This window comes from Anabrus simplex, chromosome 6 (genome assembly GCF_040414725.1).
Source record: "Anabrus simplex isolate iqAnaSimp1 chromosome 6, ASM4041472v1, whole genome shotgun sequence".
Lineage (NCBI taxonomy): Eukaryota > Metazoa > Arthropoda > Insecta > Orthoptera > Tettigoniidae > Anabrus > Anabrus simplex.
The window spans coordinates 120973957-120999084 of NC_090270.1; the positions used below are offsets into that span (position 1 = coordinate 120973957).

The 25128-nt window shown below is 40.6% G+C and overlaps 1 protein-coding gene across 2 annotated transcripts in view; it reads left to right on the forward strand.

Annotated features, from left to right (window-relative positions):
• The window catches only part of LOC136875532 (dipeptidase 1), a 139001-nt gene extending 126941 nt beyond the window's left edge, over positions 1 to 12060 (forward strand). For both annotated transcript variants that reach the window (XM_067149077.2, XM_067149078.2), the window contains exons 10-11: positions 7187 to 7337; positions 11786 to 12060. In XM_067149077.2, coding sequence (XP_067005178.2) covers positions 7187 to 7337; positions 11786 to 11890 — 256 coding nt within the window. In that variant the 3' untranslated portion in view covers positions 11891 to 12060. The remainder of the gene's footprint in view (positions 1 to 7186; positions 7338 to 11785) is intronic.
• The last annotated feature ends 13068 nt before the right edge of the window (positions 12061 to 25128 follow it).

Below are 25128 nucleotides of genomic sequence, written 5' to 3' on the forward strand. Positions count from 1 at the left end.
TGTCATATGGGCGCCCATGTTAGCAGACAATGTACGGGTCCCCATACTAAGAAAACCGTAAAATTAAGCAATTTCCTCTGTTGTACCGAAAGTTGAAGGGCTAAAGGCACGGAAAAGTTTCGAATTGTGAGTCTTGGATAGCTCTATTAACCGCAAAGAAATTCGAAAAATCGCTTCCGGCCTAAATTCAGTTCCGGAAAAACAGCATAAAATCGCTCGTTTATTTACTTGTTTTTTTTTTCTTTTTGAATCAAATCCTAGCCAAATTTACGTATTTAGGTAATTCCCTCCGTAATGTGTTCCTTGTTTCAGTATTCTCAGGCGTATTTTGTTTTTTTGAAAATGTAGTTATAAAGGCCTACGTGAAACTCTGCATTGACTCGCATTAGCGCTCGTAGTTGTAGGAAAAGGCAAAATGCTAATCTAATCAACCGGATAACGATGATAAAGAAAATTATTTCAATTTATAGGAATAAATCAAGACTATATTCTCATAGTTTATTATATGTTATTTATCTAAAATTTTTCTAAATTTATCTAAAAGAACTGTGCACTTTGTTGCACTTACCGGCCCAAGTACGGTTTCGAAACTATAGAGTGCAAAAAGGCTCTGTTTCCTATATTAAAGGAGTGTTAGATGGAACAAATGCATGTTTCTGAACATAGGAACCATAGGTCTGCGCTGATTAGTTTCAATTTCCTCCCTCCCAGATGCTGATTTTAAACAAAATTAATTGGCTTTGGGCTCCAAGGAGCCATGAATCCATCAATCCACAAGCAAATACAACGACAGAATAAAACTGAAAAACCACTGGCTGCATACAGAAGAAAACAATACCTTTGAGAAAAAACTTGGGTGAACCACTGAGCAAATTAAAGTCTTGTGTCAAAAATAGTCCTTGCAACGTTATGATAACATTTTAAATTAACATTTCTCACAAAATCGATTTACAAATCTAAAATACCACACAACCGTATAAAGTTACTTACTGTAAAAGACTCAAAAGTTTTGAACAAAATTAATTTTTCTTTTTTCTTTCTTTCTTTCTTTCTTAACCCGTTTACCGTCCAGGGTTGGTTTTTCCCTCGGACTCAGCGAGGAATCCCACTTCTACCGCCTCAAAGGCAGTGTCCTGGAGCGTGAGACTTTTGGTCCGATGATACAACTGGGGAGGAGGATAAGTGCCTCACCCAGGTGTACTCATCTGCTATGTTGAACAGGGGCTTTGTGGGGGGGAGGGGAGATTGCATAATAATACTGTAAATAATTTTATTGTTTTTACGTCCCACTAACTATTTTTGACGGTTTTCGGAGATGCCGAGGTGCCGGTAGTTCTTTTACGTACCAGTAAATCTACCGACAAGAGGCGGACGTATTTGAGCAGCTTCAAATACTATCGGACGCTGCCAGGATCGAACTTGACAAGTTGGATTCAGAAGGCCAGCGCCTCAATCGTCATAGCCACACGGCCCCGCTAGGAAGATTGGAAGGGATGGACAGGGAAGATGGAAGGAAGCGACCGTGACCTTAAGTTAGGTACTATCCCAGCATTTGCCTGGAAGAGAAGTGGGGGAAACCACGGAAAACCACTTCAAAGATGGCTGAGGTGGGAATCGAACACCCCTCTACTTAGTTGACCTCACAAGTCTGAGTGGATCCCGTTCCAGCCTTTGTACCACTTTTCAAATTTCGTGGCAGAACCGAGAATCAACCCGGCCTAACTACTAACCACTAACACTAATCACTACACCACAGAGGCGGACACAAAATTTGATTTTACAAGTGTAAATTAGACTGCGTTACAAAAGAAGCAATAACCCAGACGCGCGAGTAAGCACTATGTTTTCGCTGAGGTGCTGTGCGCATGACTTTCCTTCTGCCTTCTTTGTGTCCTTCCGTCTGTTCATCGCCACTTCTGCACATCCATGTCCGAGAATCGCCGGGATTTGTCCAAGGAATACGCGAATCACTGTTGCAGCTATGTGAATTCTGCCAACAACTTGGAGTGAGACATTTCGAACATCTGGTCTGAGGTATAGTTGGGAGATCAGAAGAATGCACATGCCAGGTGAGGCACGGGGCGAAGGGGTTTTCACCAGCAGAACCAGTGACGCAATGGTTACCATAGCAACTCCGCTACTACCCAGGCGACTTTATATTATCTTCTACTGGCAGCTCTTCGCTCTTGTCAGTTTTAATCCAGCAAACTGCAAAGTGTGAGTCAATGTTCTCGTGTAGCAGATAAGAGCAGATAAGAGCCAATCTGTCTGGGTAGAACAAGAAGTTCGTGCTTGCAGGCCACATTCCTCATTCTTGCATTCTTCTCATCTCTACACAGTACTGTATGTTTGTCCCTTTTCAATTTGTGCAGCTAAAATGTGAACCATACGCTAGTAGTGTGTCACGTTTACGCTCGAACATCTTGGAGATTAGAAGACAAACTGAGATCTTTAAGCGCGCGTAGCACTGAATGTAATCACCGCAGACCTATGGTTACTAATGCTATTCCTACTACTACTAAATGTTTTCATTCCTCGCTTGAAGGGGGAGGCGGGCCTCCTAGAAGGGACTCCGTCTCTCAGGCCAGGACATTTTTATCGGAGAAGGTGAGGCGGTTGACAGCTGTGGCCTATTTTAGGAACTGTCCCAGCATTCGCCTTAGTGCAGAAGGATGGAAAACCACGGGAAACCATTCTCAGGACAGCCGACGGTGGGAACCAGTCCCTCTCCGTCTCCCGAATACAGAGGCGTAGTAGGAGTGCAGAGCTGTTGGAGCACGGACCACCCGTGGCCACTTGTGGATCGAGATCCACTCTACATTCGCCGACCTATGGTTCTTGTGCTCACAATACTTGTATAGGGTTCTTCATAAAGTGCACCGGTTTTTGAATCCCGCGGTATATTTCCCACTGTTGCTTCAGTCCGAATTTCTCGCATTTCTTCACCGTGTGTCTAGCCATGGAGCAGTTTACTATTGCGCAACGTGTGCTAATTTTATCCGAATGGAGAAAGTTATGCAGCAACTGTCAGACGTTTTCGAGCGATTCTAGGGCGTAATGAAGCACCGAATGAATCAAGAGTTCGTAGACTTATGATTAAATTCAATGAAATGGATTCAACGTTGCTCCAATGTAATGAGACAATTCCTCGCGAATTTTTCTTAGGAGTTATCTTAAACATTTTGTGTGTCTTCATACTCTCCTCCCCCCCCCCCCCAATACATCCGCGAGTTAAACGAGGAAATTTGATGAGCTGTTCTCGAAATTCTGGTGGAATCTTGTCAAGCAGTCATATCGAATTTCACGGACAGAGTTCTTGCATACCAGTGCAGTAGGAAGGTCATATATATATATATATATATATATATATATATATATATATATATATATATATTTGCAAGCTGCTTTACGTCGCACCGACAAAGATAGGTCTTATGGCGACGATGAGATAGGAAATGGCTAGGAGTGGGAAGGAAGCGGCCGGGGCCTTAATTAAGGTACAGCCCCAGCATTTGCCTGGTGTGAAAATGGGAAACCACGGAAAACCATTTTCAGGGCTGCCGATAGTGGGGTTCGAACCTACTATCTCCCGAATACTGGATACTGGCCGCAATTAAGCGACTGCAGCTATCGAGCTCGGTGGAAGGTCATATGCTCGACATAATTTTTCATACCTGAAATGGGAAGGTGTGATGAACATGCCTACCGTATGTATTTTGTTAATGTGTTTTGAAAAAATAAAGTTCAAAATTTGATACATCTATCCAACGCTCTAACGAAGCATTTATTTTCTCCACCCTGTCTAAACGTCAAGATATGTCAAGATAGGTTGCCTTGGAGAGTTTCATCAAACACGTCTATGGACCGACGACCTAAACAACAATAAATAATAATATTATTGGCTTTACGTTCCAATAACTACTTTTACGGTTTTCGGAGACTTCAAGGTAGCGGAATTTAGTCCCACAGGAGTTCTTTTACGTGCCAGTAAATCTACCGACACGAGGCTGTCGTATTTTTGCAGATTCAAATACTACCGGACTGAGCCAGGCACAATGACTATTAATATCAGCTATGATTGCCCTAATACAGATTTCTAGCGGGTATATTGTCCCCATATATTTCTATTTATAGGACATACGTCTTCCTGTTTTGTTTTTGTTTGTTTGTCCTCTGAGGCCCTCTATCAATTCGGAATGTTGTTTTGTTCAAAAACCAATTTCCCACTAAATGTGTTCTAACATGCACAATGGGAGTAGATGATGTAGTACCATATCGATGTTGTTGGCAGCATCGCCCCGGGAATCATTAAAAACCAATATTGAATTTTCATTAGTGGCCTATCCTTGTCCCACAACCGGACGGCCACAATACTTATTCATTTTCTTCTCCATCACGTTGTGCAATACAGAGCCCATTAATCATGTGCCAGTAGAAGAAATATTTCTATCGAGTTGCAGTGGTTCAAGTCTGCGATTAGAATTATTATAAACTTCTCTAGTTGGAAGTGTTAAACAGTCTTAGGTTTGCAGTTGTGAGGGCCGAGGTTCACCTTCAGATATTTTGATAGGACTGGTCCCATCTTCCTGAGGGTTCATGGTTGACTTAACCAGCTGTGAAAATGAATAGGTACCGAACGTATGTATTTCCTAACTCTGACTACTTGTTTTGTCTCGCGCCGTCGTAGGACAGTGGTAGGGAAGGAAGACACCGTGGCCTTAAAGATATAGCCCCAGTGTTTTCTTGGTGTGAAAATGGGGCAGCCACGGGAAGTCATCTTCAGGGCTTCTGTTAGTCGTGTTCGAACGTACTGTTCCCCGAATGCAAACTGACAGATAAGTAACCCAATCTTGATAGCCAATTCGCTCGGTATTCATGTTGGGGTTCAAACAGTAGGCCTATAGCGTAGAAGTTTAAGCGTTAATCATGGGCTCGTTTGGTATGAGTGACACGCATCCACATTTTGGTTCACAAGTACACGCATAAAATACGCACGATTAATGTTACAACAGCTCTTTTCCCGAAGGAACACGTGTAGAATGGCACTTGCAACGGCTCGCATTTTATGCTGTAGTTCTTGCGACCGGCAAGCTTTTGAAGCCTAGCTGGCTATATTTACATTCCTTGACCGCAGGGTGCCAGGATTTCCCCAACTCGAGACACAGCGTTGTCAACTTTCCGTCTTAACCACTTGGCCTCTGAGAGCGAGCAGCGAGACTGGGCAGAACCGCGTGCAGCTGTGCAACACTGGAGAACTGACAAGCAAGCCTGATTCAGGACCGGCACGCTATTGAAGTACTGCGCGTGGAATGTCACAGACAAAGCAAGCATGATATTGGTCATAACAGACAGTCATAAATCTAATAATGTTATTTGCTTTACCGGTACGCCCCACTAAATACTTTTACGGTTTTCGGAGGCGCCAAGGTGCCGGGATTTAGTCCCGAGTTCTTCTACGTGCCAGTAAATCTACCGACACGAGGCTGTCGTATTTGAGTACCTTCAAATACCACCGGACTGAGCCAGGATCGAACCTGCCAAGTTGGGGTCAGAAGGCCAGCGCCTCAATCTTGTCCGGGGGGGGGGTTCATTAACGAGGAAATCAAGAGAAGTAAAAAAGTTAACGTTATAAACGACACGACTATACTCCTGTGGGTAGGAGACATAGAATACATCCACGGTATCCCCTAACTGTTCTAAGGAGCAACTTGAAGGGGTACCTCCTTAGGAACTCTCAACTTAGGAGCAGTGATCGGTGACCACTGGTCCCTTACCGAAGTCTGGCATAGTTTCCAGTTAATTGTGAAAGGCTCCTCGTTTTCAGTTCTTCCATCCGATCATTTTCGTATAATTCTTGCGACTCCGATAGCATTAAGTCAGCAAGGACGAAAGAATCTTACATTTTTCTCCGGGACCATTTGCTTTCTGTATCGAAGGAAGACGTGGAAAAATCCATGTGAGTTGTTCGAAGACATAGATTTATAGGTCAAATCCACACTGTACTCTGTGTAAAATTGTGTGGCTCTTCCTACGAAACAGATGTTACTGTAATCCCAAAAAACAGCCAACAACTGGGAGGCAAAGCAAAAGCAAAGTCACCTCCGTACAGGCCATGAAGGCCCTTGGAGGAGTGGAAGGTAAAGGCTTCCACCATTGTTAACCTCGGCACGTTATGGGGTAGAGTGGATAGCTCTACGCCCGGCCGCCTTTGCCCCCAGGAATTAACCTGGTACTCATTTTAGGTGTAGGAAATGAATCTCGTTTCTTAAATTTTACGACATCCTGACGGGGGTTTGAATCCACGTCCTTCCGGGCGTTCCGAGCACGCCTTTACCGCCTCGGCTAGGCAGCCCCTCAACCACTGGGAAACTAATATCAAAGGTTTTGTACAAACATCTTCGGGGACGTACAGTGACCGGTTGACGAAATTCACCCCCCCCCCCCTCCCCACCAAAAAAATATTTATAGATATGGAAGGCACTACACTGTGCATTTGCTGAGAACTCAGCCTGAAGTCTCGCTAGGTCTTCAACACTCCCTCATCAGCTGTCATAGGTGGCCTAGCCGTCGATGAAGTGGTGTAATAGGGAACTGAGGAATGAGGTAGTTCCCCATTGCTTTACTCACCATTAAGACGGCTAACAATATTCTTCTTCCTCTTTCTATGTCCGGTCAAATTAAGAATTTCCAAAAATTAGCAGCTGATATGTCCTTGCCAGTCGCTTGAAATAGGCCTCCCACTGTGCGTGGATGATCGAGTTGGGGGCAGTTAAGCAGGTGCCTCCAATACCGGACAGCACTAAACTCGTACATGATATTTGCATGTGGAGTAAGGAAGCTTAATTTTTGTGTAATGGCCTTGCACCGTGGTACCTCCAGTCTCATATCCCCCATAACTGAATAGGGCAGATCACCGCCAGGATTTGAGTGTTTTTGACTGGTATGTCGAGTTAAGCCAGCTCGCATCTCCACTTGGCGATGCGGTTCGCTTACCGTGTTTTTATATACATTTCTTCCTGGACTTCAGTGGGCTGGTGTTCATGGAGGGGATGACGAGAACCTGATCTCCCGTTTCGTCCTCTCCGTATTTGTAGCAATGTACCTTTGGATGTTGGGTGGGGATATCCCGATGATTGGATACAGCGTCTATACTGGGTGTTATAATCTGGTATCATTGCTCTTTCAGGATGCCTACAGGACTTGAGGATGTGTCCAAATATCCGGACTTATTCAATCGACTGGCCGAAGCTAGAGAAGGGGAGCCAACTTGGACACAGGAAGATCTTCAGAAGTTGGCAGGCCTTAACCTTCTCAGAGTGTTCAAGGAAGTGGAAAATGTAAGTGACTTTAGGGGAGAGTTACAGCTTTCGCTGGCATAAATTTAGTAAAAGTAACATTTTTATTGCTTACCAATTGCAAATGTTACTTACAAGTTTGCATGTTTACCATATATCCATCCCATTCATGGAGTAATATTCAGAATTTTTTAAAAACCCAGTAATTATTTGTAAAACTTGTGTCAAATTTGCAATGAAATTAGGTGTGCATTACAAATACAAGGTGATTCACATAAAACGGGTGGTTTTAATGTTATATAATTCCTGTTTAGTGATAGCTACAAACATACAAAGATCCACTATCTGTGGGAGAATTGCTTAACCTCACAGTAGATGCTGCAAATCTGTATATAGACCCATCCGCACCCGTCGTTGCATGTCTCTGGCGGTTCGCTATAATACATTTGGGTCAATACTGTTGATTTCTGTGGCAATATTGCTCATCAAATCGTCAAGCAATCTTGCCCCAATACGATAAACTTGATATTTAATGTAAAAACCCCTCTCAAGATAAAATGTGGTGGTGTAAGTTCGGGAGATCGGGAGGCCATGATATCTGGAAAATTATTCCGTCATTAAATAAACTTTCCATTAGGATGAGAGGCTCATTTGAGGTGAGGAAAGTTGAAAATAACCTAGAGGCAGTTATATGTCACCCAGTTGATCAACGGGAAGATTATGTTTGTATCAGACAAGAGATGTGTTAATGCTCTCCAATATCGCTCACCAGAGGTCCTATTGTTTCCATCTTCCTAAGGGCTGAATTGTGTCTCTCTTCGGAGAAATGCGTCCACCATATTCTCTTCGGAATGTCCTTTGTGTAGCAGTGATTGAGATTGATATCCAGTAGATTTCACTAAAAACACACGCTCAGCCAACGGCATCTTGACAACACATGATAACACTAAGTACGCTCGAATTGGGGGAGGGGGTAGGGGCTATGGACTATGGCGACATTAGTCGAATACTTCACAGAACTTAACTCCCGGAATTCCAATGCCGTTTGAAAGAAAAATCTGACAGAATTTGTGCAATGTGAACAAGGACAGGCTATTTTAGAACCACCTGTTTTATGTGGATCACTTAGTACTACAATCATTGAGTATTTATACATGATTCCAAGAATTTCATCAAGAACATACTCTAGAATCTCAGCAAAAGAAATCAAAAGTGGACAAGTGATCTGCTCACTGGTAATTGCAGACTAAAGGACATATATATGACACAGAAGTCGCAAAAATTCCCCCTTGTATTAAATGTTACAGAACAGATGAAACGGATAAACACATACTTTGTAAATATGAAGCCTTAGCTATGCTCAGAAATAACACTGTTCGGTGATAGTGGTGATTATTGTTTTAAGAGGAAGTACAAATGGGCAACCAATTTCTTTTAACACTAACCAGAGGGAAAACTTAGAAGGGGTCCAACACTTCGAAAATGAAGGTATCGGCCAAAGGACACGGAGGGCGTGGAAATGAGAGACTCCCTAGGCCTCGCAAACTTCATACCGTCAGGGTTGAAAAAGAAGAAGAATTGACGAAGTGAGGTCGACACTCTCAGGAGTCACTTAATTAATTTAACTGAAGTCGCTAACGTCCCCCTTTGTAGTCTCACAGCATTTATCACTTCTTATGGAGTTATATAGGGAGACTAAATTGGGGGATATTTTTTTAACTGTTAGGTTCTTCAGCCTGACAAACTAATTTTGAGTAATAAAGTTATAAACTACCTGAAAAAGAAAATATATGGTAACAGTCAAAACTGAAAACAGATAGGTCCAGATATTACAAAAAAAGTAAAATAAATCAGGGAAGCACAACAGATCTAATTCGTGACACTGCAAGGTGCATTGCCCCCGTCATTTGTAAGTTATACTAATCTATTCTAGAATCTCTAAAATGTTCATTCAGAAAATACATTTTTTCTAAATCGTTACCATTCATATCAAATTTTCTATTTTTCGCTGCCAATTATGTTAAAAAAATTATACTTATCTTTCTTAATCCGTTTATCCCCCAGGGTTGAGTTTTCCCTCGGTCTCAGCGACGGGTCCCACCTCTAATGCCTCAAGGGCAGTGTCCTGGAGCGTGAAACAGTGAGTTGGGGATACACCGGGCGAGAAGGACCAGTACCTCGCCCAGGCGGCCCCACTTGCTATGATGAACAGGGGCCTTGTGTCGGACGGGAAGATTGCAAAAGATAAACAAGGAAGAGGGAAGGAAACAGCCGTGGCCCTAAGTTAGGTACCAGTGGTGGTGGTAGTGGTGGCGATTATTGTTTTAAGAGGAAGTACAACTAGGCAACCATCCTCTATATAACACTAATCAGAGCAGAAAATGAAAGACTCCCTAGGCCTCCATACGTAATACCGTCAGGGTCTGAAAAGAACAAGAGTTGACCAAGGGAGGTCGGATAGGATAGATAAAAGTGAGAAGCCTGGCACAAGTAAGTGGAAGGAATGCCAAGACTCAGATAAGGGCCCCGTGGTCGCCAACCCACGCTCCAAAGTTCAGAGCCCCTGGAGCCCCTTTTAGTCGCCTCTTACGACAGGCAGGGGATACCGTGGGTGTTATTCTACCGCCCCCACCCACAGGGGGAAATGTTAGATACCATCCCGGCATTTACCTGGAGGAGAAGTGGGAAACCACGGAAAACCACTTCGAGGATGGCTGAGGTGGGAATCGAACACCCCTCTACTCAGTTGACCTCCCGAGGCTGAATTGACCCCGTTCCAGCCCTCGTACCACTCTTCAAATTTCGTGACAGAGCCAGAAATCGAACGCGGACTATGCGTTAAAAAAATTATTGGTGATTGTTAGACACCATTTGTATTGAAAAGTTTGAACGAAAATTGCCGGCTGCTAAAAGGATTAGAAAGTAAATGGAATAGATTCATAGATTAGGTCACCTGCTATATATAGGGAGAATAAATTCAAGAAATTCAACCTGGTCCGCTAATCTGATGGAGGGAAGGATGGAGGCCAAAAGGAGAAGAGAAAGACTAAGAAAAGTATTTATGATGGACATCAAGAATGGACGAACACTGGAGAGAATACCTCTATCGTGAGGATGGCACTGCTGCCCACCAAGATTGAGGAGATACAGGAGACAAGATTGGAAATTGTAGTTTCTAAAACGTTTGTTATGTAGCATTTATCGATAGGACCAGTATTATTGAAGTTATTTCAAAGTTCGTTTCTAGACTTCCCCTAAACTACCACTTCATTCGTCGTGAATAACATTGTTTATTTCCTAGATTGTAGTGCCTTTTCCTTTGATCTTAAATACTAATTTCAATTAAATTCAGTTCCGCTGTTTTCTCGTAATGCCCGTGGATACATACATGATGGAAATTGAAAATGCGTTTCCTTCTTATTCTGAACGTGCATCTATGTTCAGTCCTCAGCCCGAAGGCTGCCTGGATCCTCAACAGCTCCACCATTAGCTGCCATAGACGGCCTAGATATCACTGAAGAGTTTTACTAGGGATATGAGGAGTGAGGTAGTTTCCCATTGCTTTCTTCATTGAGCCAGAAGTTGCTATTACATATCAGTCTGCTAAGCCCACTGTAATGCATGCAGCAACCGACCCTATGAGCAACATTTTCACACCATTCATAGCAGCGACTGGCTGCATAAGAAATGGTATTACTAGCATCGCTCATACCTCACTCACTTTCATATTGTCAAAGCCAAGGGTAAGACGGAGGCAGATCATTCAAAGTAGCACAATTGCTCTAGCTAACACTAGAAGACACAGTACACTGTACTCAATAGGTCTCGTTAGCAAAAGCATGTTTCTGAATATGTTGTGGCATTATTTACTAGTTAACCCTCTACTGCATGAATTATTTTTCGTTTTCGTTTGGTGAAGAAAATTTCATGCTCTAATGTTCAACATACGTTCAGTGTAATGGATGTACCAGCAATTCTTAACTGGGGCTAATAGCTTAACACTCATATGTGATGTGGATTGCCATAGTTGAACATTACTAGCTATACTGGCCATGGGTATGTACTGCAAGCCCAAGTACAACTTGCAGAACCGTAGGTCGGTAATGTCTTTGAGGTTGAGCCAGAGGTACTCCTGAAGCCTGTGGTAATGTGATGAGGAGGGCCCACGTAAAATAAACGGTGGTTGGTTCGCGTGGATGTTGACGGGGTGGAAGGAGTACCTTTGGTTGTAGGGCTGTTTTGACTTATGTTATGTAAAAAAAAAAAAAAAAGCATCACTGGGATATGTGTTTAATTGATTGTACAGTGTGCCGTAAAACTACCTCTGTCTACAATATTTCTCCATTTATACAGGTGAAAAGTTATTTGTTGCCTAAAGGCAACAGTATGCAGTAGAGGGTTAATTTTGACCGAAGCACACAGAGAACTTTTATTTTTTTGTATACATAATTTTATGTCGATTTTATTAACGCTATCTTTTATTTGTACAGGTAAGGGATAAACAAGCCAAGGAAGGAATTCAACCTCAAGAAGAATGGTTACCTGAAGAAGATATACCAGAGGAACAGAAGGCTTGTCTTACAAAGGCAACATAAAACCATAATACCTATGATTAAAGATAATGTTTTGTATTACAAGCATTGTAAATATGCCGTTATTACCGTTTATGAGTACGATGCAAATGAACCCTTACACTCTGTTGCTTGTTCTACTAGATTAGTTCAACAACTTACGTATTTGTATAATAAATGGTTTATGACAAGCATTGCCTTTTGTTTTATTTCATAATCAAGGGAAATATTCATCCTCTATTGGTATGTTCTCTTCTAAGTACGGTTCAGTAGGCGAGATTCGGCTAAATTCAAAGTACGGCTAGTTTTTCAGTAACTGAAACAATCGATATGGCCTACCCTAGCACGACGAGAAGTTCTGATCGGCTTACTACGTCCTCTGTAATTCGGTATCTCGCTGTTTTGGTTTCCGAAATAATAATAATAATAATAATAATAATAATAATAATAATAATAATAATAATAATAATAATGGGGTGTGGCCTCCGGAGACGGCACATACACCCAGTCCCCGTGCCAGGATAATTAACATATTCTGGTTGAAATTCCAGACCCTGCCAGGAAACGAACCCGAGACCCCTGTGACCAAAGGACAGCACGCTAACCATTCAGCCGTGGAGCCGGACTTCGAAATTAAATAAATAAATAAATAAATAAATAGATAAACGAATGAGACTTATCTTCTACAGTCACATAGTGAGAATGGAAAAGACGAGACTGACCTCTATAATCTTCAACACCAGGGAAGAGGACAAATGCTAAATGGACGAAACTGGTTCGAGAAGACCTGTAACTTTTAAAAATAGATCCCAAGGATATATTCAACAAGGATAAATCTAGAATGCTGATCAGAACATTCGACACTCTTCGGTCAGCGACAGCTAAACCATTGCGTCCTGGACAGGGAGTAAAGTGGACTCAGGAAAGGAAAGCAACCCACAGTGCAAAGATTAAGAAATACTCGGCTAAGGAGAAAGCTCACCTGAGTTAGGAATCACATGGTCCAAGGGTCTTCAAAGAAACAACAAATAGATAAATAAATAAACAAAATAAATAAATAAATAAATAAATAAATAAATAAATAAATAAATAAATAAATAAATAAATAAATAAATAAATAAATAAATAAATAAATAAATAAACTTTGAAAGTGCTCTATAAAGGTAAAGGACATCCAAAGGACACCAGAGACATCGCTGTGTAGAACATCCCTTTCAAAATATTCACAAACATTGATTATAGAGGGAATAAAAGAGGAAATAGACGAACACCTTCCAAACACTCATTTCGGATACATGAAAGGAAGATCAACTCTAAACGCAATAGAACTACTAATAACATATGCGAAGCCCTTGTAGGAAAAGTTCTACGTAGTACTTATAGACTTCACCGAAGCATATGGTCTTATAAATCGGGAACTTGTGATACAGAAACTAATAATAATAATAATAATAATAATAATAATAATAATAATAATAATAATAATTGTTACGGGGCTACCTGTGGATCAGCAGAGGTGAACGAAGGTGCCGGGATGAATGGGTCTAACTACAAAGTCAAAGTTAATTTAAATTTTTTAACAAAGGTTATATTTTCTTGAAACAACAAAATCTTAACATCATTTCACTTTGAGAAATAACAATGACATAGCAAATTAGACACAAAGACTTCGAAAGATCCAAGACTTAAGAATTTTAACACTTTTGGGCTACAAGCCCCTAGTTTTACAATTTTGAGCTCCTAGCTCAATTTTACAAAAGCACCAATTTGTTCAAAGGGCAGAAATCCCCTAATACCTGGAGCACTTGCTCCCAAAATTGCAATATCAGGCCTCCCAGAGGCAATTTTACAACACTTGAAAAAGAGCTCAAGCTCTCTCAGTTCTCAAGTCCATTCCAGGCAACACAGTATGAAAATCTAATAATCACTGGCCTTACAAGGCACTATTTACAAAAGCCATCTTATTACACAGAGGTATCTAGTACACAACCTACGGGGCCTTAGTGAAAAAGAACAGGTTCAATAAACGGCCCGAGCAAACTGGAATGGAGTCAAAGATTCAGCTCAAAAAAAAACCTATTGGGCACTTGGCAAACGACACAGGGGCTAATCCCAATCTATTGAGGTAGCGCGGATAGAAATCACTTTAATACATTGCAGAAACAAATGCGGTACCTCAAACCAAGACGAAGGGAAGCTCGGGAGGGTATATCACTCTCTATCCCCGGATTACTGTTAAAGATTTATGAAATTTTTACATGAGCCGAACGGAGAATTACATTTTAAGAAGTTGGTTACATAATAAGGTTTCGAACCTTTCCGTCGTGCTAAACTGCGGAGCTAGCAAAAGAGAAGATGTTAAGTGGCCATACCTTGTCGGAGTACTGCTGCCTGATGAAAAGAGGCGCCTCCCGCCTCCTGCTTGACACACACACACACTTAGCTGTTGATCTAATGGCCAGGAGACGTGAAAATCCGCAGTTTATAAACCCTCGGGGAAAGTTCGAGACCTTTCATGAATAATCAAGACACACCCACAGAGTTTTATTGGTTGAAATCAAAAGTTACACTCAAAATTGAAGAAGAAATATGGGATTGGTTGAAAATTAATTACAGAAATTCTTGATTGGCTAAATTCAAGACTAGCGGGAAGAAAAGATAAATATTGCCAACCCAAAAATGAATGAACGAAATTTAGTATAGATAAAACTTATGAATACAAAGTTTCTTCAAAAAGGTTCCATCACTTCGCACCAGGGTGTATGATCAAAGTTTGTTAGTAGTGACATCTATGAGAGAATTTTCAAACTTCTTGATGAATGGAAAACAAAAACAAGTAGAAATTCGCACAGTTCACAATAACAAATTTTAGTGGTGCCATCTTCAGAGAAAATTTATAAGTTGGTCTTTTTTCAAGTTCACTGTTTCTGCTGTAGAGGAGTTCTTTAAGGCGCAACAAGATTTAAATGTGTGGCGTAGAGGTGTACCTCCCGGTAGAATAATAATAATAATAATAATAATAATAATAATAATAATAATGAATTTAAGTCTCACTAACTACTTTTGCGGTTTTCGGAGACGCCATGTTGTCGGAATTCAGTCTTGCAGGAGTTCTTTAACTTGCCAGTAAATCTACCGACACGAGCCTGACGTATTTGATCACCTTCAAATACCACAGGACTGAGCCAGAATCGAACCTGCCAAGTTGGGGTCAGAAGGCCAGCGCCTCAACCATCTGAGCCATTCAGTCCGGCGACACAGGAACTAGAAGAAGCCCTGGACAGAAATAATATATGGACGAAAATTATACACTCAATAATCAAATGGAATAAAATAAGGATTTCAGACAAACTCTCACTTTCAGAACCGGTACTCCGAACAATCTGAGTACTACTTACATGGTGACCCAATTAGCCCTTTACTTTTTATCCTGGCCGCAGAGGAAATTATGCAAAAAGAATCTATCAGCATTAGAAAGCCTAGAAGTGTTATATATAAAAATGATTTTCATCATTTTGATCACGACTAGTTTAGATCCTCGCACGAGAACCATTCCTCATTGAAGGCTTCAGGGCACTTTTGCCACTACCATTCTCATCAAAGGAATTAATGGCGTGATACGCGATAGGAGAGCTTGAAACCCGTTTACAGCAAATAGCCTACTCCTGTCCAATAGCACCAAAGGGTCTGTTCAACACTTAACCTCTTCATCGGACGGACGAATCACTGTCAACAACGTCATAAGACCTCACTCCATATCAGCACTGCGGAGAAGATTGGAATTGAATTCCGACTTCTGACACGCTATCTGCCCTGCCGACCAACATTCTGACGGTGGAAATTCCTTTCGACCACCGTGACTCGAGCCGACTAACTACGGTGTCAGACCATATGTAGACTTGGCGCATTAGCGGTTTATTTTTATGTAGTACAGTATGTTCCATAAATTATTGACCGCTTGACCAGTGTAAAAACATAAACGAAATAATAATTAATTTCATGATTTATCTGCTCTGGAAAGACAGAAACTGCTACAGATTTTGAGTTTCACGGAATGTCGAGTTACCGAGAGTCGGGTTTCCGGGACTCTACCAGTTTAATCACTGGAAGCAAAGGTGCCCGAGCATAGAGCTAACCACTCTGTCTCGCTCAGTGTTTGGATTACGAGAAGTAGAAGCCTTTACTCTTGACTACTCCACAGGCCTTCATGGCCGACAGGAGGATGAATTTGTTTTTAATTCTTTTGTGTAACCTCCACACACTCATGTATTCTATTTGAAGTAGACACTGATGAAAATTGATAGTGACTCTAAACGCAATAGAACTACTAATAACATATGCGAAGCCCTTGTAGAAAAAGTTCTACGTAGTACTTATAGACTTCACCGAAGCATATGGTCTTATAAATCGGGAACTTGTTATACAGAAACTAATAATAATAATAATAATAATAATAATAATAATAATAATAATAATAATAATAATAATAATAATAATAATTGTTACGGGGCTACCCGTGGATCAGCAGAGGTGAACGAAGGTGCCGGGATGAATGGGTCTAACTACAAAGTCAAAGTTAATTTAAAAATTTTAACAAAGGTTATATTTTCTTGAAACAACAAAATCTTAACATCTTTTCACTTTGAGAAATAACAATGACATAGCTAATTAGACACAAGACTTCGAAAGATCCAAGACTTAAGAATCTTAACACTTTTGGGCTACAAGCCCCTAGTTTTACAATTTTGAGCTCCTAGCTCAATTTTACAAAAGCACCAATTTGTTCAAAGGGCAGAAATCCCCTAATACCTGGAGCACTTGCTCCCAAAATTGCAATATCAGGCCTCCCAGAGGCAATTTTACAACACTTGAAAAAGAGCTCAAGCTCTCTCAGTTTTCAAGTCCATTCCAGGCAACACAGTATGAAAATCTAATAATCACTGGCCTTACAAGGCACTATTTACAAAAGCCATCTTGTTACACAGAGGTATCTAGTACACAACCTACGGGGCCTTAGTGAAAAAGAACAGGTTCAATAAACGGCCCGAGCAAACTGGAATGGAGTCAAAGATTAAAGCTCAAAAAAAAAAAAACCTATTGGGCGCTTGGCAAACGACACAGGGGCTAATCCCAATCTATTGAGGTAGCGCGGATAGAAATCACTTTAATACATTGCAGAAACAAATGCGGTACCTCAAACCAAGACGAAGGGAAGCTCGGGAGGGTATATCACTCTCTATCCCCGGATTACTGTTAAAGATTTATGAAATTTTTACATGAGCCGAACGGAGAATTACATTTTAAGAAGTTGGTTACATAATAAGGTTTCGAACCTTTCCGTCGTGCTAAACTGCGGAGCTAGCAAAAGAGAAGTTGTTAAGTGGCCATACCTTGTCGGAGTACTGCTGCCTGATGAAAAGAGGCGCCTCCCGCCTCCTGCTTGACACACACACACACTTAGCTGTTGATCTAATGGCCAGGAGACGTGAAAATCCGCAGTTTATAAACCCTCGGGGAAAGTTCGAGACCTTTCATGAATAATCAAGACACACCCACAGAGTTTTATTGGCTGAAATCAAAAGTTACACTCAAAATTGAAGAAGAAATATGGGATTGGTTGAAAATTAATTACAGAAATTCTTGATTGGCTAAATTCAAGACTAGCGGGAAGAAAAGATAAATATTGCCAACCCAAAAATGAATGAACGAAATTTAGTAAAGATAAAACTTATGAATACAAAGTTTCTTCAAAAAGGTTCCTTCACTTCGCACCAGGGTGTATGATCAAAGTTTGTTAGTAGTGACATCTATGAGAGAATGTTCAAACTTCTTGATGAATGGAAAACAAAAACAAGTAGAAATTCGCACAGTTCACAATAACAAATTTTAGTGGTGCCATCTTCAGAGAAAATTTATAAGTTGGTCTTTTTTCAAGTTCACGGTTTCTGCTGTAGAGGAGTTCTTTAAGGCGCAACAAGATTTAAATGTGTGGCGTAGAGGTGTACCTCTTGGTATAATAATAATAATAATAATAATAATAATAATAATAATAATAATAATAATAATAATAATGAATAAATAAATAAATAAATAAATAAATAAATAAACTTTGAAAGTGCTGTATAAAGGTAAAGGACATCCAAAAGGCCACCAGAGACATCGCTGTGTAGAACAACCCTTTCAAAATATTCACAAATATTTATTATAGAGGGAATAAAAGAGGAAATAGACGAACACCTTCCAAACACTCAATTCGGATTCATGAAAGAAAGATCAACTCTAAACGCAATAGACGTACTAATAACATATGGGAAGCCCTTGAAGGAAAAGTTCTACTTAGTACCCTTCAGACTTCTTTCTTCTCTCCTGCAGTAATGTTTTCATCGCCTTCTTCTTTTTCCCCAGCTCTTTGCTTTCATCTGAGCTCCTTTTCCTGGTTTGTTGGGGCGTGTCCTATAGAGTATAGGTCATTCAAATGCCAGCACAGCATCATTTAAAAGAGGCGCTGTGGACTTTCAAAATGGAAGCATTTAAAAAAAATGAATGCATTTATTGACAGAGCACACAACACTGTAGTGTCCCCTTAAGTTATCGTTGCTGTAGTTCGGGTTGTGGCCACTCCAGGATGAATGTTCCTGCTGTATGCATTACAATGCGAACGGAGTTAGTCCCCACCAGATAGCTACGTGATTCTACAGTGTATCAAACATGCTCGGTTACAAGGAGCACATTATACAATCTTATACTTCAGTTGGGTAACCCTCAGAGTGTCGTAAATCCTTAATTAACTAAATAAGTGTAGGTTAAATATTATAAGGAACGAAGCAAAATGTTTATTAATAACACACACAATCAGCCATTTGACCTGTTCGTAATCTACCCATACTTCATGGTACTTAAGATAAGAGGATAATTATTCTTGAGAGAATTGTAGGAGATCATTTATATATCTTATAGAGAAATCTCCACTATCTCACAGAAAGACCCTCCGACAAAGAGCAGATTATTTAATAACTGCATTGTCATCTTTAATAACTGCTCTGTCATTTACAGTTGCATTTACGTCAATAAATGTAATATGTAACTTTACATTCTAGTGAAAATAAGATAAACGTTATAAATGCATTAGGATTGCTGTGTGGAATGAACGCACAATGCAAAGACATGTAAAACTATAAAACATCAAATTAGAAACAAGAAGATATAATCCACCGAGCTCGATAGCTGCAGTCGCTTAAGTGCACCAGTATCCAGTATTCGGGAGATAGTAGGTTCGAACCCCACTATCGGCAGCCCTGAAAATGGTTTTCCGTGGTTTCCCATTTTCACACCAGGCAAATGCTGGGGCTGTACCTTAATTAAGGCCACGGCCGCTTCCTTCCCACTCCTAGCCCTTCCTTGTCCCATCGTCGCCATAAGACCTATCTGTGTCGGTGCGACGTAAAGCAACTAGCAAAAAAAAAAAAAAAAAAAAAAGAAGATATAATCCCTTCAGACAAGCAACTCAATGTTGAGAACATCCTGGGGATACGAGCTACGAATGTTAGCTAAATAAAATATGAGAATATATTATTTATATCTAAAAATTACGTACAATCCTTTTCTTAATCACCGTTATCCGGTCGATCAGATTAGCAGTTTGCCTTTTTCTATGCTACCACTATGAGCGCTGATGTGAGTCAATGCATTGTTTCACTTAAGCACCACTACAAGCGCTAATGTGAGTCAATGCATTGTTTCACTTAATCACCACTACAAGCGCTGATGTGAGTCAATGCATTGTTTCACTTAATCACCACTACAAGCGCTGATGTGAGTCAATGCATTGTTTCACTTAAGCACCACTACAAGCGCTGATGTGAGTCAATGCATTGTTTCACTTAAGCACCACTACAAGCGCTAATGTGAGTCAATGCATTGTTTCACTTAAGCACCACTACAAGCGCTATTGTGAGTCAATGCATTGTTTCACTTAAGCACCACTACGAGCGCTAATGTGAGTCAATGCATTGTTTCACTTAAGCACCACTATGAGCGCTGATATGAGTCAATGCATTGTTTCTCATAAGCACCACTACGAGCGCTAATGTGAGTCAATGTAGAGTTTCACTTAAGCCCTTATAACTACATTCGGTGTGGACATTTTTCAAAAATCAAAATGCGCCTGAGTGTATTGAACCAAGGAACACACTGAAAAAAGAATTATGTAAATACTGTAAGTTAATTTGGGTATGATTTGAATAAAAAAAGAAAACAAGTAAAGAAAGAAGCGATTTTAGGGTGGTTTTCGGAACTGCATTTAGGCCGGAAGTGATTTTCAAAATTTATCATTTTTCATTTTATGGATCTATCTATCCAAGACTCAGAATTTGAAATCTTTCCGGGCCCTTTAACCGTTCAACTTATGGCAAAATTGAGGAAATTTCTTAATTTTACGTTTTTCGTAGTATGGAGACATCTACTTTGTCTACTAAGACATGTTTTCAACATTAACATCTGAATGTTCTATATCTTTCCGATACACGATTGGTTGATCATGGTGAAATCCAGAATGAAGGATATCAAGAAGTGCATTCTGCAAAGTCTAGGGGCCAGGTATAATTCCTGAACGGAAAGACTACACATATTAAGAAATATGTCAAGGTGATAAGACTCAGCACATCAAAAGTAGACGCCATTATTTTTCAGATATACATATCAACATCTGGGAGTGACTACAAATGATTTAAAGAGGAAATGGAAACCTTCCGTGTGTACATACAGGACAGAATGTCATCAGTGTGGGTGAGTGGAATACCATATTAGGAATAAACGCCTCTAGCCCATTTGCTACACGGTGTGGTCTAGGCCTAAGAAACGAGAGAGATCTGACATCCTGGTTTTGCAACGATTGCAGGAATCTAAGGACGCGAATCCCACCGTCAGGAGCCCTGAAAATGGTTTTGCGTGGTTTCCTATTTCACAGCAGGCTGGACCTTTGTTAAGACCACGGCCACCACCTTCCCAACCCTAGCCCTTTCCCATCCTTGCGTCATCGAAAACCTTCGATGTGTTACTGCGACATTAAACCATTAGCAAAAAACTATCAAAATGTATGCCACAACCTGGGCCAGATGTAAACAGAAATTTCGTCATTTTGGAAATAAAAAATGTGGCTCAGAGGGAATATACTAAGAAATACCAAATACCTAAAACTTCTAGTCCAAGTGTTGGAGAGTTTGGTCTAGGCCTAAGGAACAATAGATGTTGAAGACTGCTAGAGTTATGATGCCAACAAGGCCACAAAAACCTGCAGAATTTAATGTGACGTTAAACACATAATCAAAACTAAAGGAATCTAAACTACTCTCAGAAAGCCTTCCGTATAACACTAGAAATGTAGGCACATCAGACTTAACTACTCTGAACATAACTTTCTAGCCAAACGTTTATCCGATACGTCACCATAGCCCTCTACAATATTCAACCTTACCACCATCCTCTCGTGCTAACACACAAAAAAGCTGCCGCTAACCAAACCCTCAATGTCCACTTTCAAACTTCATATTCCTGCCTAAATACTCACTTCCATTTCACCCCACTGGAAACCCTTGTCTGAACCCTGTCGCTCATTCCGCCCCCACCCCTAACTCTTCTCTTCAGTGAACACTGCAGCATCCAGTCAGCAAACAGAACAGTGATGGGGGACCAAAGCTCCAGCACCTCACCGTCGGCAACATACCAGCGCTCTTCCACTTCCAGAAGGAACATCTCTCGCTTTTTTCCTACTTTGTATTATTTAATTATTTCATATCCAGTCATGCGTTTTTTTATTTTTACTTTATTTTTCCAGGTCAAAACATAAATATATTCGGTAACAACGCGCATTCTCCAGACCAGAAATAACAAAACAAAACAAAAACAATAAAAGCAACCAAAAACCTCCTGTAAATGATAATCAAATAAAATAAAGGTGAAAACCCTTTAGCCATGAGGCCAAACCCCCTCTCGTCTCCCCCTTCTTCGCATTCTTTATCCACCTCCTTCCTCCATCACATCTCCGCAACCCGCCCGCATCTTATGGCCAGAGAGAGGGCGCAATCCTCTAGGTGGCCCGCCCCACCCCTTCAGGGTGGGGAATGAAATCATTGATAGGTAGAATTGGAGTTTAGATGGTGTCGTCAGCTGCCCCTTGGAATGGTAGCGCTGTGTTAGCGTATAGTGAGCCATCTGGTGACGAATTAACGTACCACTTACTCTAGACCAACGGTAAAGTACCGTATTCTTAAATTCAAACTTTCGTAAGTGGAGAAGTCGTTCTCGTGAACAGTCAAAATTTTCTTCTGAAGACGCGGAGCAAAGTTCTCTGCAAAACGTAAAGAATTTCGCCTTGTTTTCCTGACACGGGAAAAACACAAAAACTTATATCATGCCTTCAACGTGCAAGCATCAATGTAAACAATGTTATTTAAAGTTCTTCCACTTCAGTGCTATCTGACAGCCGACGCTGCCAAAGAACAATGTTGTAGAGTGTCTTTATCTGGTCCGCGTGTAACGAATCTTTCATCAAAAGCCAGTAATCGGAGGTCTGTACTCCACTCAACTCATAAGAGTCCACTTGTGTAAGGCGCGTACCACGATCAGTATTTTCTTAAAATATAGTAATAGTCATATTAGACATTCCGGGTTCGGCACCTTGACTGAATGTTCTTTTTGCTATTTGCTTTACGCCGCACCGACACAGATATGTCTTGTGGCGACGATGGGATAGGAAAGGCCTAGGAATTGGAAGGAAGCGGCCGTGGCCTTAATTAAGGTACAGCCCCGGCATTTGCCTGGTGTGAAAATGGGAAACCACGGAAAACCATCTTCAGGGCTGCCGACAGTGGGGCTCGAACCCACTATCTCCCGATTACTGGATACTGGCCGCACTTAAGCGACTGCAGCTATCGAGCTCGGTGACTGAATGTTCAGCATTCTGGCCTTTGGTTGGGATGGCCCGTGGTTCGATTCCTAGCCGTCCCGAGGAGTTTAACTGCGTATAATTAATTCCTCTAGCTCGGGGATTAGGCGTTTGTTTTCGTACTAATACACTTCTCTGCATCTACATGCAACACGCCACAGTACCAACCTCCACAGAAACACGCAGCTTTAACTCATTTCTCCACATACGGTTGGCGTGAGGAAGTGCATCCAGTCGTAAAACCAGGCCAAATTCATTCAAGTTATGACCCCAGTAAAGTAGGAAATTGGCTACGAAGAAGAAGACATATATTCGGGAATATATACAATTATAGTGAACTGGAAATTCGAAAAGTAAGTTTTTCGTAATTTTCTTCCATCGTATTTAATATGAGGAGTTTGGAAATTCATACATAACCAAAATCAATGAGGGCAAATTAAACACGTTTTAATAAACAAAATGTGCGAAGATACATAAAACATACACATCTTAATAACCAAAATCTATGAGGATAGATCAATTTTCACATATTAATAACTAAAATCTGCGACGGAAATATCAAAATATCAGCTGACTAGGAATGTCTACAACAAAAGATCAGTGTCCATCAACGCCAAGCTTAGGCATTATTGTTCGGTTGTACGCCCGGAAGCACTGTACGCAGCAGAATGCCTTGTAATGAACAGAAAAGGTCTAATGGAGAAGCTAGAAGCTAAAGAAAGAAAAATCCTGAGAAAGATTCTTGGACCAATCAAAGAAAATGGTGAGTACAGGAGACGACACAACAGCGATCTGTACCAACATATGGAGAGGATAACGGACGCGATTCGGAAAAGGAGGATTAATTTTTATGGCCATATAGCACGCATGAACACACAGAGACAGACCAATAGGATCTTTTCCTACTTTCTTAACAAGAAAACCAAGGGACCCTGGTTTATCGAAGTTGAAAAAAACCTTCAAGAAATAGGAATCACACACGAAGACATCCAGAAACGTGCTCCTCTCCAGAAAAAGCTCCAGGGATACAAGAGGTTCCCAGAAAGGCCAAAGTTGAAAACAGGCAAGAAGTGGACTGATGAAAGAAAGGACGCTCACAGAACGAGAATGCGTGAGTGCTGGGGAAGAATTAAAGCTCAAGGATGCAAACGGTTGAAATAACGTGGTCCACAGCAGGCCGGAACGAAGAAAGAAGAAGAATACGTATTAACTACCTTGTCATGTTTCGTAATTATATTGCTCAGGAATAAGTGAACAGACTCGCTGAAACTGATACATTTTATTACCAGATTGTAAGCATACCATTATATGGAGCACAGGTGTACAGGCATCGTCATGGATGATAGGTCGAAGTAAATAAAGCAAGAGTTCGGCTTTTCCTTCGTAATGCGTGGGTTCAAGGGGTAAACAGCTGCATTGACGATTCATATGGTGATGCTGCAAGCACAGTGGTAGACAGATTAATAAGAGATTCCGGTTTTAGAGAACAGTTTATCATTAAAGACACGACTCTCGCAATTCGTTGTAAACAATGTAGAGTGAATTACAAATCTGTCCTTTGAGGACACCGAGAAGTGTTTACCAATGAAAATGACATGAAAATATGTTGACATTTATATTCCATTTACTCCTCCCCATTACAAGATAATATCCAAATGAAATTTCACACTTATGATTGGATACTTTACCTAACAAGATTATACAAAGAATACAACACATATCTCATTTTTACAGAATATTCACAGGAATATTTTCACTTCCTTACAAAACATCCGCCTAAGCATCCTTTTACCCATTAGGTACACTTTTCTCAGAAACGTGTGGTCGGAATCCAATAATATTGTTACTGAATATTCCTAAAACCTGGTATAATATATATGTGGTAAAATATAAAATTATAATCACCCTTCTTTCATTAAAAAAAAGATTACTACTAAAAAGGTGATGATTTTTTTTAGCAATTTTCTTTTCTTGGACTTTTGCATATTATCATCATATCTTTCACCAACTCTATTGCACATAACCCTGTAAGAACCAGAAAAAATCAGACCTTCAACAATTATAAGGCTTGAGAAAAGTGTACCTAAAACAAGAATATATCAGTTTGCATATACCAATGAAGTAAAACTCCCCAGGACCATAATCATTTTAATTTCTGGTCTTATCATTATTCTCCATTTTTCACCCCTCTTTTTCAACCTAGCTTCCCTGGTCATATCCTGAACAGCTTTTTCTGCTTCCATAACTCGCTGTAAAGCTATCTTCTGAAGAGCCCTCCCCATGTTCTTCCCTGGAATGATGCCTAGTTTTGAAGCGGCAT